At 36.3% G+C, this 19,329-nt stretch overlaps 1 protein-coding gene across 1 annotated transcript in view; it reads left to right on the forward strand.

The window, feature by feature from the left end:
- Positions 1-488: 488 nt before the first annotated feature.
- Positions 489-19,329, forward strand: part of LOC142143180 (putative cation-transporting ATPase 13A4) — a 149,130-nt gene continuing 130,289 nt past the window's right edge. Inside the window, exons 1-9 of the mRNA XM_075200889.1 lie at positions 489-507; positions 624-634; positions 6,934-7,107; positions 10,662-10,796; positions 11,807-11,877; positions 11,966-12,046; positions 12,451-12,520; positions 17,783-17,917; positions 18,176-18,248. Of these exons, the coding sequence (XP_075056990.1) occupies positions 489-507; positions 624-634; positions 6,934-7,107; positions 10,662-10,796; positions 11,807-11,877; positions 11,966-12,046; positions 12,451-12,520; positions 17,783-17,917; positions 18,176-18,248 (769 nt within the window). The remainder of the gene's footprint in view (positions 508-623; positions 635-6,933; positions 7,108-10,661; positions 10,797-11,806; positions 11,878-11,965; positions 12,047-12,450; positions 12,521-17,782; positions 17,918-18,175; positions 18,249-19,329) is intronic.

The raw sequence follows: 19,329 nt of genomic DNA on the forward strand, positions 1-19,329 counted from the left end.
TGGTGTCACCTTGCCACCAGACACATGCTAACTGCATAATAGTTGTAGGAGAATTCGGCTGCCAACACCGGGCTCCTTTGCGGCAGCCATAACCTCTTACTTCTGGGATAGCTGCTGTAACGCCTTTTTACTGTGGGCTGCCTGACCATTTACTACTGATCAGGACTGCTGTTTAGCAGGCAGAGAATTGACACAGATGCTGGTATCAACACAGGGCAGCCGGGGATTGGATTAGTGTTTAAGCTCTTATCTGTTAGTCACAGGATACAGCAGGTAATAGTCGCAGGCAGAATCTTCAAGCAGTGATGGTTTATTGCTCAAGAGTCCTGACACAGACTTTTCCACACAAGTTTGAAGTACTGGTGATCATCCAGAAGTTACAGATGGAATTATACATTATAGGGTAAAACAGAGCTCCTTTTTATACCAAATCTGACACACATGTTGTCTGGGGGTAGCCCAGCCCCCTGATCCAACCAGGCTCCAAAATGTCTATTATCACATCAGGTAAGTTAACATCAGGATATGATATTTCTCTAGACGTGGAGATAACACAATTTAAGTTTGTGGTTTCCAAAAACTTGTTGTTAGCATTTCTCATGTAATTTGTCTATCTTTTTAAGGCAGGATACAGGTAACTACCCCCTTCGGTGCTTTCAGGCTAAAAAGACCTGTTGGCTGCTAAGTTTAAAAGGTCTAATTAACAGTTGCAAAAACATATTTCCTTCACACACATGCCTATTGCACCAGGAATCAGTATATTAGAAATATATCAGTATAAAAAAATCAGTACATTGGCAATTATATAAATCGGCGCCCCTAATTTAAATACATTTTTTAAGCCATACTTTATTTAAAAGAGATCCAGCCACATGTATATTTATATATAAAATATATTTTATATAAGTATGTATGTATGCCAAGTGTTTAGATACATTGTTTATGTAAGATCTGCCTCTAAATACAAACCTTAAATGAGCTGATTTTATACTTATCACAAATGATAAATAACTTGACTTAATGATAGGATTGTTCATGTTTATATTAATGTGACATTATATGATATCTGTTTCCGTTTTAAAAGTGGTTCTTAATCAATGAAGTTAAATGTGTCATAAAAATAACTTGGTAATTGGTTGATATCTCTTTAAATAGAGCTGTATAAAGAGACATCATTTCCTCTGATGAAGCCACTCTTTGTGTATGGTGGAGAAATCTGTAAGCATATTGACAGACTGTATTAATCTGGCTTATCAATTATCAGTGTCTTTTAAACATTCAATCAGGTGCACAAATGTTTTGTCAGATTGCTTTACTATACCATTGTTTTTTGAGACTGTTTTACTTTATCCAGATCGCTGTACTTGCAGGTTGGAATGATTGCTTAACTATAAGAATACAATCATCATCACCAGCAACAGCTATTTATATAGCGCTACTAATATTGCAGCGCTGTACAGAGAACTCACTCACATCAGTCCCTGCCCCATTGGAGTTTACAGTCTAAATTCCCTAACATACAGAGAGAGAGAGAGAGAGAGAGAGAGGAGGAGAGAGAGAGAGAGAGTAGTGTCAATTTGATAGAAGCCAATTAACCTACTAGTATGTTTCCAGACTGAGCTAGATATAGGGGACATAATTTGTGCTCTATTTGGGACAAAATGGGTTCTGGATTACATTTATATGAATTGCTAACCATTCTACATTAAAAGCTCTTAACATGGGCAAATTGTTGATACACTGTGATATCAACTGGTAGTAGGACTGTTGATTGATACTGTTATAAGATTTTATATCCTGTATTTTATACAAATCTGAAACAAATAAATATATGATATACTAAAGAAGTGACATTGGCAGTGCTTCCTTAATTTATTGTATACTTATATATAAGTGCGGTATAAATTAACTTCATTAATACATATTTTATTCTGTATATTAATATATAAGAGTCTATATGCATCTAGTCTATGCGCAGGATTTCTATTGATATTAGAATGTTTAACATTGTTTTCCTTAGCTCTCTAGATGTCATATATATGTGTAATTTACCACAGTCCCACTGTAAGCCACATATGTGACACAAGATGACCTACTGTCTATGTATATTGTAATAGTACATTTTTTTTATACTTTGGTTATAAATAAACATTTTGTTATGGTTTCATGTATTGCCAGGCTTTTCATTCCCCACATGAGTATGAACATGTCACCTTATTGTCAAATTGTAGGATGTCCTTTATGAATGGTAAATTGGCTGTGTGTGAGCAAATCCCTCAGGTATAATGCCCTCTTGGATCTGATAGATACCTTCTCTAGGTTCACTTTCTTCAACTTGCTTAGAATAATATAACAATGTCTTTTCAATACAGTATAAAGGTCACTCCATTGGTTATTAAAAGGGTAACATATCTAATATAAATGTTCTTCTTTTACCCTTGACATAGTATATCTCTCTTCCAAGTAAAGATGCTCACTGACCTCCGTATTTTAGTTTTGGATCTGTTTTAACTAAGTGTTTTGGTTTTGGTTTTGCCAAAACCGCCCTCATGTGGCTTGTTTTTGGTTTTTGGATCTGTATTTTTTTGCAAACAAAATTCTAAAAGCAAATCATTTGGCTCTTTTTTAGTTCTTATATTATTATTAAGCTCAATAACATTAATTTTTAGTCACTTCCAGTAAATTTTGACCACCTCACAGGTCAAAATATTATTTTCATCCAGTTTAGGCCAAAGACAGCAGCGAGCTGGCTGGTTACTAAGCGACAGAGCAACGACACAAACACACGGCACACACACATCTGTGAAACATTGCCACACAGCAGTGGCAGAAAAGAAAAGTTGCACAAGATGGTATTGTCCTTTGGCCCTCCCACCCACCCTCTTGTTGGATTGCCATAATATGATTGATGGGCAGCAGACTAAGCAAGGTTATAAAGTCGACAATATAATTACATCAATAGTATTATTAGGACAGCAATTAAAATGTTGATAGTATTTATGAGGTTGACAATTCAAATGTAGACAGTATTATTCCTAACTCAAACCCTTTACCTATCTCTAGACTTGCCTCTAACCTTGTCCCTATCCATATCCATATCCCTGTCCTTATCCCTGGCCATATCCCTATCCATAACCCTAGACTTGTCCTTATCCCTGTCCCTAGGTCTGTCCTTGGGCCTGATTCATTAAGGATACATGAAAAAACAGTCAGTATTTAACTTATGTGCAAAACAGAAAACTAGTTTGCACCCCTTGCATTGTAACATGGTTTTGTCCAGGAGACTGAAATAAGATACCTCTTCATTTAAGATCCTTAATGGATCAGGCCCCTTAACAATATCCATAGCCCTATAATACTTTCCACATTTGAATAGTTTACCTAATCATACTGTCTACCATGTGAATTGGTGACCAAATAATACTGTTTCTGTGTGAGCAATGGCACTGGAGAATGGAGAGTGACCAGAACATTGTCACCCTTCCTATTTCTGTGTGAGCTATGGCAGAGAACAATGTCACTAGAGAGTTACAATAGCACTGCTACCACTCCTGTTTCTGAGCAATGACGATGAACAGTTACACTGGAGACTGCTAAGAACATTCCTACCCCTTCTATGTCTGTCTGTGAAATGGCACTGGATCTCCATGGAGGACGGTCCTTATTGTATCCAAAACGTGAGATATCCGACGATGCGAAAAATAAGTTTTGCTTCAATTTCTGTTCCGAGGACGCGCAAATGTACCAAGCCGAGCCAGTTGCCTATGATCGGGGGGGGCTGAGCATCCCTAATTCCAAGTTTTCTGAAAACGTTTCTTGATAACATTGTTGCTGTAACACAGTGATGGGTAACTTGATACACTTCAAGGGTCGCATTGGTGGCATTCTGACCTTCAAAAGGTTCAAAAATGTTAAACTTAATCGAAGGCAGGGTTTTCCAAACCCAGTCCTCAGGGCTCCCCAAAAGTGCAGGTTTTCCAAATCTCTTTGCTGGAGCACAGGTGTATTCATTACTGACTGACACATTGTAACAGATCCACAGGTGGTCCTAATTATGTCAGATGTGATTCAGAAAACCTGCACTGTTGGGGAGCCCTGAGGACTGGGTTTGGGAAACCCTGATCTAAGCAATAAATTGCAAACAGTACATTTAAAAAAAGAAACAGATATCTAAGTGTAATAACATATCAGCAGACATTTTAAACAAGTGTTGCAGTGATAACAAATCAAATCGGACAGAATGACAAGAGAGGCATTTGAGCCAAATGCACTTAAATGAATACATTTGGGCTCACATACACTGAACATTTACCTGCAAGAGTTAAGTTTTTGTGGTAGTTTCAAATTAGCCAATAGGAGTTTGTGGGTGAGTGGTTAAGTTGATGTTATATAAATCCTCTCTGTCAGTTGCTCAGTCTCGGTTTTTCTTCACAAAATACCTCCTTCCCATCCTAGTTTAGGGAGTACTTGTAAAGGTGTTTGTTATATGTCACTAACTTTGTTTTTTGCCTTGATGCAGAGCAGATATAGTTAGGTGGGAAAGCACTGCATTCAGCGACTGATACACGCGGCGCTATAGGTGATTGGCCGTAGGTAAGGTGACTCTTGGTCCTTTTGTGTGAAGGACCCGTTGACAAGCTTCATGTGAACATGTCATTGTCAGTCTACAGGGGGTTTAGTAACTCTGATGCCATACAATAAGGGAGGTCATCCTTAATTAGTGGATTCAGGGGCCATTTAGCCATCCACTCGCCTTGGAGCTGTGCTGCAGTTGCTTTCTCCACCACCAAAAACATTTCTTAAATAAACTGTGACCTAAATTTTGCCAAATTTAATATGTGTCCGAGTCTTAATTTCATATATATTTTATTAAGTTATAATAGTTGAAGGTTTTTGTGAAAGGGAAAATGGGCATCAACGTTAAAGCTGGAAGGAGTGAGGAGATCGCAGGTGAAGGCTTAGAGGGCTGCATGTGGCCCTAGTGCTGCTGTTGAACATCACTAACATTCCTTAGATTGATAAGAGAAATTAGCTAGATAGCTTTTTAAATGTATCAACCGAGAAAGATTTCCTTTGCAACTGAAGTGACTGTCCTCCAGGATTTCTTCTTAACAGTCATCTTGAATGGGCACTATAATGATATGATAAACTGTTGGTTGAAAAGGTGTTATGCAACAGATCACGGAAAAAGGGAATGGAAAAGTGATATGAGTTATTAACTTTATATTTACATTTTTCTAATTATGTTTTAAATTGTGTACCATCTCATAAAAAGAAAATACCATCTTACAGTAAGATTTGTGATGTATTCTCAATATTTCTTTTTGAGTACACAACTTCCCTCTCTCAAATGCCCAAGAATAAAATATGCACATTTAGTATATATTAGATGCCATGAGCAGCTTCATGAATTTGCAAAGGCAGTCAGTTGTGTTATACCTTATAGTACATAAATGTATTGAATAGTTAAGTGATCATCATTGCTCATAGGCTGGTATTAAAGTAATTTCATCATTTTCCAATAAGCATTGTCTAAGCGATTTCTTGTGGTTCCAAAGCACAAACAATTTATTTAGCAAAAGCAAAGCTTTAGCAGTTCCATAAATAAGCTACAGTACAATACAGCCGATACCAAATACATAGATACGCTGTGGCCGCTGCACCCTCTGTTGGATCCAGCCAGACAGCCCTTCAGTCCAGAAGACTGTGGTCAGAGATGACTGTTTTAACTGGTCCCAGGGAGCTGTATATATACACTCAGTGATACAGAGAAAACAATACAGATGATGTGGCTTGCTTCTATAGGTCTAGGCTTCAGGAGGGTCCAGTGTAATGCAGGTCATAGGCCAGTTCAAACAATCCTCTCCAAAGGTGGGGGTCAACATTCCAAGGGTGGAGGTCTGCTCTCCAGATAATGACTCCAATTTTCCCGCCCAGAATCCAGTTTAAACTAGTCTATTTACATTACACAAACAGTATCAGTTTAAACATTTATTACCTAACATCGCTAACTAGAGTATGCAATGTGCGATCCCTTCGGCGAATGAACCAGACAACTGCGGATAAATAGAGGATTAAAATGATGCTAAACATGACATATTTCCTGTAACCTGAACCTTAAATATCACTAAAGTATACATATAACCTTATAATATTTATATATATATATATATATATATATATATATATATATATATATATATATATATATATATAAAACTATAAATCAAATACCATCTGCTCATAAACCACTGTGGAATGGAACCATTATAAATATGAAATATATAATAGATGAATGTAAAAGTGGGAGTGTATGCGTGCGAGTTTTATCGTGCGATCGCGCCATGACACATAACACGTGGCGTACTGATCGCAATCGCTCGCCAAAACAATATTAATCAATATACTTTCTTTTATCCAATTATACGACTTTGACACTGGAGAGATCATTTGTATGGATTTATATATAAAATTAACTTGTGTACTATATATGGCATAATCGATATAATAAACTGTGAAAAATAAGGCAGGACACAGGACTCCAATTGCACATCTTATCCTTATATTAAACAGTAAGGGGTGTATTATGGGCATTGTGTGTAAATCCATTAAAATTCTATTATGATTGTGAATTTTTTTTTGCTGTTATAAGAGCTTTTTGTATTTGGTATGCTGCTTCTACTACAGCAGGAAAAAGCAGCGTGACATTTCTTCGTTCTGAGAGAGGGGGAAGTCTAGTGGATAATTTTACTGTAGCCCATGAATTAAATTTGACAACAGTTTGGGCTGCATAATTATGCAAAGGTGCTTTATTGATAGCTTTCAATTTTCAGACAGCAAAATATGTTGCACTTCTCTCCTTGCTATATAAAAGTGATGACCTTTAAGTGATAGATAATTTTGTTCAACTAGATTTCTGTACTTGTTTTGAAGGAGCTGTTCGGATACAGAACACAGAGATTGCGGAAAGTTCTGTGTATTCTTGGTTACATTTTCTCCCTGGGGTTTCTTAGACTTCTATTCTATTGGAAGCCAGAGCTGGATGTTTGGTGTCACTGTGCTCCAAGCAATTTGTCAGAAGCTAATGTTGTCTTGCTCAAAACAACTGTGAGTATCTATATTGTTCAGTTATCAGACAAAAGGCCTGATTCATTAAAGAACTTAAATTAAGAAGTTTCTTATTTAAGTCTCCTGGACAAAACCATGTTACAATGCAAGGAGGGAAAATTAGTTTTCTGTTTTGCACATAAGTTAAATACTGACTGTTTTTTCATGTAGCACACAAATAATTGATAGCTTATTTGTTCACTGAAATTTAAAGTTGATATTTGTGTGCTACATGAAAAAACAGTCAGTATTTAACTTATGTGCAAAACAGGAAACTAATTTTCACCCCTTGCATTGTAAAATGGTTTTGTCCAGGAGGCTTAAATAAGAAACTTCTAAATTTAAGTTCCTTAATGAATCAGGCCCCAAGTGTGCTTTTTTTTTTGGTTTACATAATTGCAAGTATTGAGCATGTTTCCTTTATTAATTTTTTTTTATAGACTAGGTAAAGAACGTTAAAATAGTGCAAGTTCTTGTCTATTAAACAGAGCCCATTATACTGCCATTTTATCCATCTGGAATTGTTTCTGCATTATTAAATGTTATATTGTATATTTTCTAAATTTTCTTCTATGAGCACTCTACTTAGATAGCTATCACAAGTAAAGTTAATCATTAGGAATTAATGTAGATATTATAATGATCATGTAGATTCAATGCAGGTTTTGGAAACATTTTTATTTTTAAATGTGATATTAAAATCATATATTAGAAAGAGTAAAAGAGTTCTGGTGAAGCCCAAAGTTCCGTGGACATTGGGTCAAATTATGTTTTCACGTGCTATAAAGTATGCAGTATGTCACAGACTGTGTGCGATATTGCTGATCATGGTTGTAGAACCACTGTTATGCTGACAGTTGGTACAGGCTCACCAGTGAGCAGTCTAATTGATTATGGCCTTCACAAGGGACCTTAGTAAGGAGATAATGGACTTCACTGTAGGACACCCAGAGGTCACAGCCCTAAGACTAATGCATTTAGCCAGCATTTAACAGTCTCACCATCTGTGTTGTCCTGCGTCACTGACTGTCTTTCTGCCATTTCATCTTGGAGGTCCTTTCTCAAACTCCAAATTAATCTTTCAAACAAAGAGTTAATAATAATCACCCCGCCAACAGAACTTACCTACATTACATTTCTGCTTCTTTTGGAAAGATGACCATAAATCCCATCCGCAAGCTCACTGCCTAGATGCCTTGACTCTGAACTATCCTTTGTTTCTAACTTCGACACTCTATATTTAAATCGTATTGCATACATCGCAAAAAGATTTCCAGAGTACACACATATCTCACACAAGACACTGCAAAAACTTTAATTCATGCACTCATCATCTACCACATTGACTATTGCAATTTCCTGCGATTTGCAACTCCCTACGATTTGCCTTTTTCAGCGATTTTCTCGGTGGAGTTTGAACCTGCCAATGTATGAAACTGCGAGTTGATAGTAAATAGCCAGTATAGTGTAACCACAATTGACAGGCTACAAACCTCCGTCCCTACTATTGGCCACTCTAAGAATACAAGTCGCCATATGTTTGATGCTGCAGTTTTGCAAATTCGCCTCAGACTGCTGTGAAAATCGCCAGAATCAACATGCTGGTTTGGATAGGTGATATTAACAAACACATCAGCTTTCCATCGTTAATTCAACAGGAGGCACAATATATTTAATTATGAGGGAAATCATAATTTAATGATTATATGTAAGGGATTTTTTTTTTATTATATTATAGTGGCATACAATTTCATTGCCAGTGAGGCAATAATAATTTTAAGCTACATACTTCTGGCTCTACATGTGGCAGCATGCAACTTCGGCGAGTTTCTGTTTCTGTTGAATCTCTGGCGAGTTTCTATTGCATCTCTAGTGAGTTTGTCTGAACCATTGCGGGATAGGTGTTTTAAAATTGATACATATGGCGGAGATTGGATTTTGGAATGTCAAAATTGAAGGTTAATACATATGGCGACTTCACACAAAAAAACAACAGTGATCTTGAGCAATTTGCAGCAATTTGAAATCGCTGAAAAAAATCACAACTTGATACACTTACCCCCTGGAGTGGTAACTTTCCAACCTAGGGGTAAATGTATCAAGCTGTGAGTTTCCAACGGTTTGAGAAATGGTGATGTTGCCTATAGCAACCAATCAGAATCTAATTATCTAATCTAATTATCATTTATTAAGTGCATTCTACAAAATGAAAGCTAGAATCTGAATGGTTGCTATATCATCATCATCATCTGCAGCTATTTATATAGCGCTACTAATTCTGCCACGCTTTACAGAGAACTCACAACAGTCCCTGCCCCATAGGAGCTTACAATCTAAATTCCCTAACATACACACACACAGACAGAGAATAGGGTCAATTTGATAGCAGTCAATTAACCTACTAGCATGTTTTTGTAATGTGGGAGGAAATCGGATCACCCGGAGGAAACCCACGCAAACACGGGGAGAACATACAAACTACATCACAGATAAGGCCGTGGTCGTGAATCAAACTCATTACCCCAGTGCTGTGAGGCAGAAGTGCTAGCCACAAAGCCACCGTGCAGCCAATGGCAACATCTCCACTTTTCAAACCCGCTGGAAACTCACAGCTTGATACATTTACCCCCTAGTGTTCCCAGTAAAATGGAGAAGGGGTTCTTTATTTTTGTTTTACTCTTTTGAAATAATGAGCAGGGGTCTCAATTCAGGTACCAGTCTAGTTACTTACTCTAGACTCCACAGCCTAAGGATACTGGGTAGAGCCACTGTGCTTTACAGTGCTGGGCTGAGAGCCACTGTGAGGCAGGGTATGCTTTACTTGGGGAGGTGCTCTCTCTCTACCCATAGAGGCACCATGCCTGAGGTGACTAGCCTGGGACTGGTTTTCACTACAACATTGGGAACCACACTAATGGTCTCCCTACTGTAGTGGAAACCAGGATGTCTAGCACTCGGGCTGGTTGAGGATTTAGGGACGGGGCACTTTCCGTTTTACAATTATTTATATTGATTACACAAAGTACACCATATGGAAATTGTTGTCTCATAAAAGTATCAGACAAGCCCTCATTGAAGTTCTTTTTCAGAGGGGGAATGGGAAAGAATGACAAGAAATACCACTGAAAATGTACCCTCCTTATAACAATAATCTCACTCTGCAAAATGAAATCTGCACTACTACAAAATAAAGTGCATGGCTACTCTGCATACATGGCCAATTTTGTCCGCAAAACTATGTGCCCCTGTGTAAATATGAGAGCATTTGCAGAACGTGAGATGTACAGCGGACCCAAACCTGTATTTGCGCTGTGGAACAGACATTTTACTCTTTTTCTAAATTTCTTCCAGTGTCTACTCATAAGTGAATACATTCAGAAAGCAAGTTTGCATAAAATAAAAATGTATTATTTACATTTTATCACTTTCTTGTTAATAAAGTACATTATTAAACATCATAATGCTGGTTGTTCAAAGTTTGTTCTGATCCCATTGTTGTTTAAAAATAATATATTGTAAACAAATAATAACACAATGCTTCAATCTCTGTATAGGGTGAACATAAAGAGTACATAAAAAAGCTGGTAATTGAGATCCATACTAATATAGCAAGCACAAAACCAGGTCATCTGATTGTTCATGACGAAAATTCAATTATAAGCAAATCCATTATGAAGCCAGAAGGCAAGGTAAATATCCTTATCACATGTTGTATACCACCCAATATGACACGCTTGTACACTTAGTATAGTCACGATTTTATAGACGGTAAACTATAATGTGTCTGTTATAGCAATTGTTGCTTGATAGAACATTTGTAATATTTCACAAATTGACTTAATTGTGAATCTTTATGGCTCGTTCTCCATCCATAGTAAAGCTCTTTTCTGCTGCTGCCTTAAGCCTGAAACCTGCATAAAACATAAGATTAGTGGTTTCTTATAGGCTCATATCCACCGTTGCATTCTAAAATGTGAACACCATGTTTAAAAGTTTAGAACACAACACAATCTATTTTAAGTACAGTATATTCTATTGGTAAAAGTGCAATGCATGAAAAATGTATAAATGCTAAATATTATAAACACAAATAGATATGGTCTTAGAAAATCATACATTTATAGAAGTAACTATTTTTACACTAATTTAAAATGATGTTGACTTTACTCCACTTTTACTACTCTATTATAAAATATACCGATAGTCTATCAAACCTTTCAACATTCTAAATTTGCAGATAAATCTTGGATTGTAAGCTGAATTAGTATCAGTTCTTGCCAGTTGACTGTTAAAGGAAATTTATGTTCTTTCCTGAAGGATTTATCTTCCCATGAAATTATGATAAACCATATGACAATAGTTTATTCTACACAAAGAACATGCCTTGTTTTCACTTTTAAATGAATAGCAGTTCTTATATTGTATTGGCATACAGTAATTCTCAAAGAAAGATATGCAACTTTTGAATAAGCATGTCTCTAGCAGTGGAACTCCCTTTCTGTACAGCATACAAATGTCCAACAATATAACAGTCTACACAGCATGATGATTATATAAACAACATATTTGGCATGATTCATATTTGGTGACTTCAAATGATAGGGCACTAGGTACATTTTTGTTATTTTAACATTACCATGCAATAGATGCCACTTTGTTACAGTGAACTGATTAATGAGAACAAGTTATTACATTTTAGGTGCGTTATATACAAGTACAAAAGATACGCTATGCTTGGGTCCCTTCTGAGAGCAAGTTTAAGAAAATTGGGTGAGTTGAGTGGAATAAAAATGTTTTAATATAGAATGTCATGAATCAAATCCATAATCTATGGATTACTATGTGTTTTTTCTCTCAGGGTTCTAGATGAGAGTCTCTCTTGCTCAGACATACACTCAAAATATGGTTTTGGTCTAACCAAAGAAGAACAAGAAATTAGGTATGAAACATTCTACATAATGCTTCCATAGTCTTACATTGCTTACCAGTCCCTTTATCTTATTTTATGGATATTTTTAACAAGGAAATACAACACAGGTTGTCGTTGCTGTCTATCAATGCTGGGTCTTTGTATTCCATTGTAATCAGTGAAATATTTAAACAGAGAACGTATATATCCCAGTATACATGTGGGTTTCCTCTAGATTCTCTGGTTCCCACTCTCTGTGGCAGGGAAATTAAATAAATGCAATTCTGATTGTAAAATGCTGTGTTATTTATTGGCAAAATATAATTTAAGAATACTGGTATTGAACATGGTCTGCTTATGAGTTGTGTTAATGATATATGCGTGTGTCTTTCCGTAAATACTATACAGTTATTGTTCATGTCATGTTTGTGCAGACGACAAATCTGTGGACTAAACACAATTACAGTGAAGATCATTTCAATCTGGAAACTACTGTTCAAAGAGGTAGGATAATAAAAATAATCCTTGTACAGTACAACAGAAATACTTGAATGTACATATAATCAATTTATTTAGCCACAGTGTACCAGTGTGATTTTTCTGCTAGGAAAAAATTTAGCTTTCCCAAGACACCCAGTGGTGATGCAGATGAGTTTCCACAACATTTTGACATTTGGTCTGGTTTAAAAGAATTGTCCAAAAATCATGAAGGTTCTTCCATAAAATGAACTACAAATTCCATGAAGAAGGCCATTACCGGCAATTACATCAAAGTACATCAAATCCACCATCACAGACTTCTGTGATGGTGGATTCCAGCGGGGATGAATTAGCATTGTTTGAGGATGATGTACACACTGATGAGGGTGAATAAGATGACAGTGTAGATTCAGGTGCTGAGATCTAGCTGAGAGAAGAGAGCTAGCTGATGCTCGTATGTTTGGTAATATTTTGGGTAGAATGGCATGTTGTCAATTTTATGCTTTTCTACAGTAAACTTTCAACTTTATTAGAGAGGTGTTTTTTCTTTACAAAGGTACAAGCTTTTAATTTACATTTTTGTTTCCCTGACCACTATGCACTTGAACATATACTTTAGCACAAGAGGTAGAGGGATTAGTATTATCATGACTGAGACTGGAGAGTGACAAGAACTCCTGTTTCTGTATGAACTATGGCACAGTAGAATGTCACTGGAGACTTTTAAGAACACTGACAGCCCTATTTTTACAATTTCTGTTTCAACACTAAACCCTGCCACCTCTCCTGTTTCTGAGTGAGCTATGGTACAGAAAAATGTAACTGCAGATTTAGACCAAGCCTGCCAGCCCTATTATTTCTATTTCAGCAATGACAGTTAGCAATGGAGCAATGGAGCTCTCCTCTTTGTGTTTTATCTATATAACACAGTACAATGTAACTGCATATTTAGAAAACCAAGCCTGCCAAACCTATTGTTTCTATTTCAGCAATGACAATTAGCAATGGAGCAATGTAGCTCTCCTCTTTGTATGTTACCTATATAACACAGTACAATATGACCGCAGATATAGAAGACCAAGCCTGCCAGACCTATTAATTGTATTTTAGCAATGGAGCTCTCCTGAATGTCACTTTCGACTTTGAAGCACACTGTTACCCCTCCTCTTTCTCTTCCACCTATGATGCTGCCCAACTGCACTAGAGACTGCCAAAAACCTGTTACCCCTTCTGTGTCCTTCTGTGAAATGGCGCTGGATTGTCGTGGAGGGCGGTTCTTATAGAATCTAAAGCTTGTGAGATCCGACGACGTAACAATGACGTTTTTCCTCATTTTTAATTCCGAGGGCGCGCAAAAGTACCAAGCCGGCTCTTCTCGGTACATGGACCTGCTTAGTTCGGGTGTGTTCGGTTCTCGGGGAACCGAGCCTGTGCATCTCTACTGGAAAAGTTATGGTCCAAAAGAATTGTGCTGGTTAATACCTGAGTTTATTAATGCTCTTTGTCTTCTTTAAGAGTTTCATTGTCCAGAGTGCACCTCTAAAGGGAGAGTACTGTCACACGCTGCACTTATCATTTTAGTTCACGGTGTCCGGTGTGCTCCTGTCTGGGGTTTTAAGGGTGCCGTCGGGTGCCTTTTTCCCAAACTGCTTCCATTGCTTAACGACTCCACCATTTTGTAAATACACGTTACATTTACATAGATGTGTTTACATGACTGCTCATAACTCGTTTCCATCCCCAGGTCGTTCTCATTAATATTTCAACTCAATCTGTGAACCACTAGGTAAAACAGCTACAATATATACATATGTTTAGAATCAAATTTAGTTTTCTGGTTCCCTACCTCCTGCTGAATTATTCTACATTGGATATCATCTTGTGTACTCTCCTCATTCCGTGTGCTTTATCCTCAGTGGCCCGTTTTACAGGTATATACTCCAGTGTCCACTTGCATCATTGTGTGAATTCTGTTTCTGCTCTATAAGACTATGCTTAGGACTTCATTTGTGGACCACAACCTGCATGACACCTGCTCTGAAGTCCATAATCCCTTGCAGGGGTTTCCTGTTGAACACCGGCATCATGTTTGCTAAACTAAGCTAGTCACATGATCCTGACTGCCAGTGTGTTCCTAATTTGTTTGATATGATGTGGTATGTTAATATGCTGCTTTGAATGGTTATTAGTATAAAACATACAAATAGACAAAAAGACACTTTGTGTGTTGCCCTTCTTATACATTTTATGCAACTTATCCAATGGCAAATATTTGGCCAAGAAATATATTCAATTTCACTCACACATATCAAAGCTGAGATGGTACATTGGTTTCCTTATACAAAAGACCTGATGTAACACTTATAGAAGTATATAAAGCTCCACTAGCCTATCAGAACCTGTCAGTAAACCAAGTGATGGACATTGTAGATCATTTACCACCTAGTGGCACGTCACAACTTTGCATCTTGTTTTGTGTTGTTTGTTCCTTTTTCTGCTCAGATTACAATAAGGATCACATTCCAACATACAATGAAATTAACAGTTTACTTAAATGATTTTGCATGCCCACGATGTGCTTCAATCTTGGTTACAGATTGCAAAGTCACATAGGAGCACTTCCTGCTTTTCTCTTTGGACTTATCTATTACACCTCTCAGGATGACATTACCAGAGGCTGTGCACAAGAAAATTATGCTTTATTATAAAAGGAAAGCATTTACTTCAAACTTTAAATATATGAAAATATTTTTCTGATTCTTTTAAAAAATGTTGTACATTTTTCTTTAATAAAATAAATAATAACAAAAAAAATAGTTTTTTAATGAAAGTGGAACTGGAAGCTGAAGCCCTTGCCTCTAGTTCCACTTTGCAAAATGCGTTGCATATGCCTCCAACGGGGCCTGGTGAAGCAGTAAATTTAGCCTTATCACTGACAGCCCGTATCACTGGTGAACTGAGTACTGATGTTTTAATAGTAGATTGCAGTGAGAGAAGAATTTCTATAAAGCTTTAAATGATCCCGAAATATTCACTTTTTAAAAAAGTCTATGCCTGTCCTTGACAATCTCTCATAAACTGACCGTCCCTGACTACTTTTGCAACTTCCTTCCTCTCCACCTTACCTTGTATTCTACCATTGGTATTCCCTCTACATTATTTATAAAGTGTTCCAACTTGTTGGTGCTTTGGAAATAAAGGCAGACTTAACAACTTTTTACCCTTTCATGCCAGGAGAACATGAAGGGTAGAATAAATGTGAAGATAGAAGGGGGCGGTATGGTTAATTGTATCATTTTGGCTACGCCCCTGCGGCATAATAGTTGTTTTGCGCCTTTGCATCATAACCAAAATGCATCCGGGCCAAAAGATGCAATTCAATGCGAATTGCATCATAAGGACTTTCATCCTGGCCACTTCACTACGAAGTGGGCAGGATCAGGGCCATCTTTTCCATTGGGCACGATGGGCAGCTGCCCGCGGGCCCCACAGGCAAGGGGGCCCCATAGGCATGGCTCTTAATGAGAATAAATAATCCTGCAAAAGAAAAAAACCTGCAAAAAAACCTTCAAGGGCCACTGAGCAAGTACATCTATCTATCTCTATCTCTATATATCTATATCTATATCTGTATCAGTATCTGTATACATCTATATATCTATATCTATATCTAGGGGCCCCAGTGCACTGCTTTGCCCGGGGGCCCATAATGTTGTTAAGATGGCCCTGGGCAGGATGCGGTAAAAGGGGAGGCCGGGAGACCTTGCCAGAATTCGTGAGTGTCCCGACCATTCCAGGAGAGTTGGCATGTATGAATAAAGGATAATCATTTTTTTAATATAGTGGCATTCCCCCAGATATTTCCTTACTGCGGTGTGTCAGAAGAATTACAATAAAAAATAATGACATCATTAACTACAACTACAACGGTTATTTAATACATTTTTTCTTGCACGACTGTGGATAACATGATATCTGATGGGTAAGGGCCTGATTCATTAAGGAAAGTTAAGTAAAATTGAGTACGTATTCTCCTAGACAAAACCATGTTACAATGCAAGGGGTGCAAATTAGTTTTCTATTTTGCACATAAGTTAAATACTGTCTGTTTTTTTCATGTAGCACACAAATATCAACTTTAAATTTCAGTGTACAAATAAGCTATCAAGTATTTGCGTGCTACATGAAAAAACTGACAGTATTTAACTTATGTGCAAAATAGAAAACTAATTTGCACCCCTTGCATTGTAACATGGTTTTGTCCAGGAGAATACTTACTCAATTTTTTTTACTGAACTTTCTTTAATGAATCAGGCTTTATATCTTTAACAAGATTTGAATGGTAAGTGAGAAAATTGGCAGCCTCCTTTATGTTGCTTCAAATATTTGTTTTTACCAAAACCACAAATTAAAATTGTATGTGCTAGTTTTACTTAAAAATTGTAACAAGTAAAGTTTGAAAGGATGAATTGGTTTTTCAAAACTTGGATCATGTTACACTTTTCTTAGCTGTTGAATTTTAATCTTCTTAAAAAGAAAAAAAAAGAATGAATTGTACACAAGAGCACTTTGTTAGAACATATTTTGAGCCACATTGTTTAAAAGCATTTGCTTTTTCAGACATAAGTCTGATTAAATGTGTCTGTTTTCAAAGTTCTTAATTAAATTAAAACACCACAATAATTCTATTGCTGCTTATTCATTATGGAATGTCAAATAACTGTACCCAGTTTTTGTTAGAAGCGTGCCTTATAGTGCCCAAACATGCATGCAGCTTAATCAGACAGATCTGGCAATTTGGTGCTCAACCTGGATAATAGGGGCCACAACACACAGTAACATAATAATGAACTTTGGCCAAAATCTTTTATCAGTCCCAATCGGCAACTCAGTTTGTGGTAACATACACTGCTATTTGTACTCAAGCATAAAGTGGATTAATTGACCATCACAATCACAGCATGTATGGGTACCTTTAAATGAGTCCCAAAAAATAGAAAATAGGGTGCTCAGGTTGCCACATTGCATTGTAATTTCTCTATTTGTGACTATATACTGCTGTAGAATGTCTTAATGCAGAATCAGATATTTTTTAATTCTACTGATGTAGTGGAAAATAGTCAATTATAGTAGATCACAAAATGTTGAGATATTATATACTTATATATTTAAATATTTTCACAATGCAAATGTTTGAACAGACTGTTTACACTTTTTATTATGCAAATGTTGAGAAAGACATTGGCTATAACATTTATGTTATTATTCATTTTCTTCTGTTTACAGGTTTTCAACCCATTTTATGTTTTTCAAGTCTACTCTTTATCTATATGGATAGCTACATCATACATTGAATATAGCTTAGCGATTATACTCATGACCGTCATGTCTATAGCTGCAACCGTATACAATCTGAGAGTGGTATGTATGTATAAAAGCTGCCAAATGTTTTAATTAATATAAAAAGACAATGAGAGGTATCAAACTAAGTCACAAAAACAATTAGAAAACAAGAGAAGATGGTCTAAAGTAATAACAGCAATTCATTTATTTTAAATATTGTAAAAACAAACTAACATACTACACATTGTTATTTCTTAGCACCTCCTTGCTCAAATGTTTTATGTAATTGCTGCAAAAAATGGAAATGATAATGGTTTTTTTCTATTTTTCCCCTAGCAATCTGTTAAACTGCACAAAATGTCAGCATCCTATAACAGCATTATGGTTACTGCGCTTCGAAAAAATGGAGGTAAATATGACAGAGAAATAGACATGACAGATATATAAGAACTGGTTAAGACACTTGCAGGCTTATACTAGTGAATGACATTATCCGTGTATACAGTGCTCTCGGTTGTCATACACAACAAACATTTGGGCATACACACACAAAGTGAAACATATATGTGTTTGTTATCTTTTCAACAATTTTGGAAAGTCAAGGTTTCTGATACCTATATAAATAAATGTGTCACAGACTTACAATACATAACAAACCAAGAAGCAATATTTTCCCAGATCAAACACAGTGATATCATAATTTTTAAACATTTATATATATATTAAAAACTTTATTCAGTCCATAAATGTCACAATTTTATTTTTGGGGATGCTAAATAGCAATGCTTGCACTGGCTGCATATAATTTTTCAAAACGGTTTGTCAAGTTGGTTCAAAGACGAAAATTCACCAGAATTTCTTCTTTTTTTATCAATATAAAGAAAGTGGAATGAAATTCAGGAAAGTTGAACTCAATACATATTTGAGCTTAAATTGATACATATTAATATTTTTTTAATTACGAAGCGAAACTCAACCATGAACAGTGAACTTCAAACAGTGTTAAATGTTTGAATTAAAGTACTGTGAAAATACTTTTTTTTATTATTTTAACTTTTTTTTTATTTAAACAGTGTTTAAAAATATTTAAAAATACCTATTTTAATTTTGAAACACTAATTTTAATGGAAATATCCAACCTCAAATGCAATCATCAGGGTCAATTAGTAACCAGGCTCTTGGCCATTCAGTTAGTGAAATCTGTTAAAATTCTGAATCAGTTCAAAATTTTACGGCTAGTGCCAAATGCCGTAAAATTGTTATAGTTATACTCACTAATGATGATAATTGAGTGTCATCAGGAGTCTGATTTTTAGAGGAATTAGTCACTATAGTTAAAGATTCCATTGGTTATGCAAATTCCCTACATTGCTTAATCATGCACACATTATTCTCGAGCTGTGGAGGGAAATCCCCTACATAAGTTGGAAGAATTAAAAGACGGATATTACTGATAATATGAGTACCTATTTCAAGAATGGGTGTATGCC

Source organism: Mixophyes fleayi, chromosome 3, assembly GCF_038048845.1.
Source record: "Mixophyes fleayi isolate aMixFle1 chromosome 3, aMixFle1.hap1, whole genome shotgun sequence".
In the NCBI taxonomy this organism is placed as follows: domain Eukaryota; kingdom Metazoa; phylum Chordata; class Amphibia; order Anura; family Limnodynastidae; genus Mixophyes; species Mixophyes fleayi.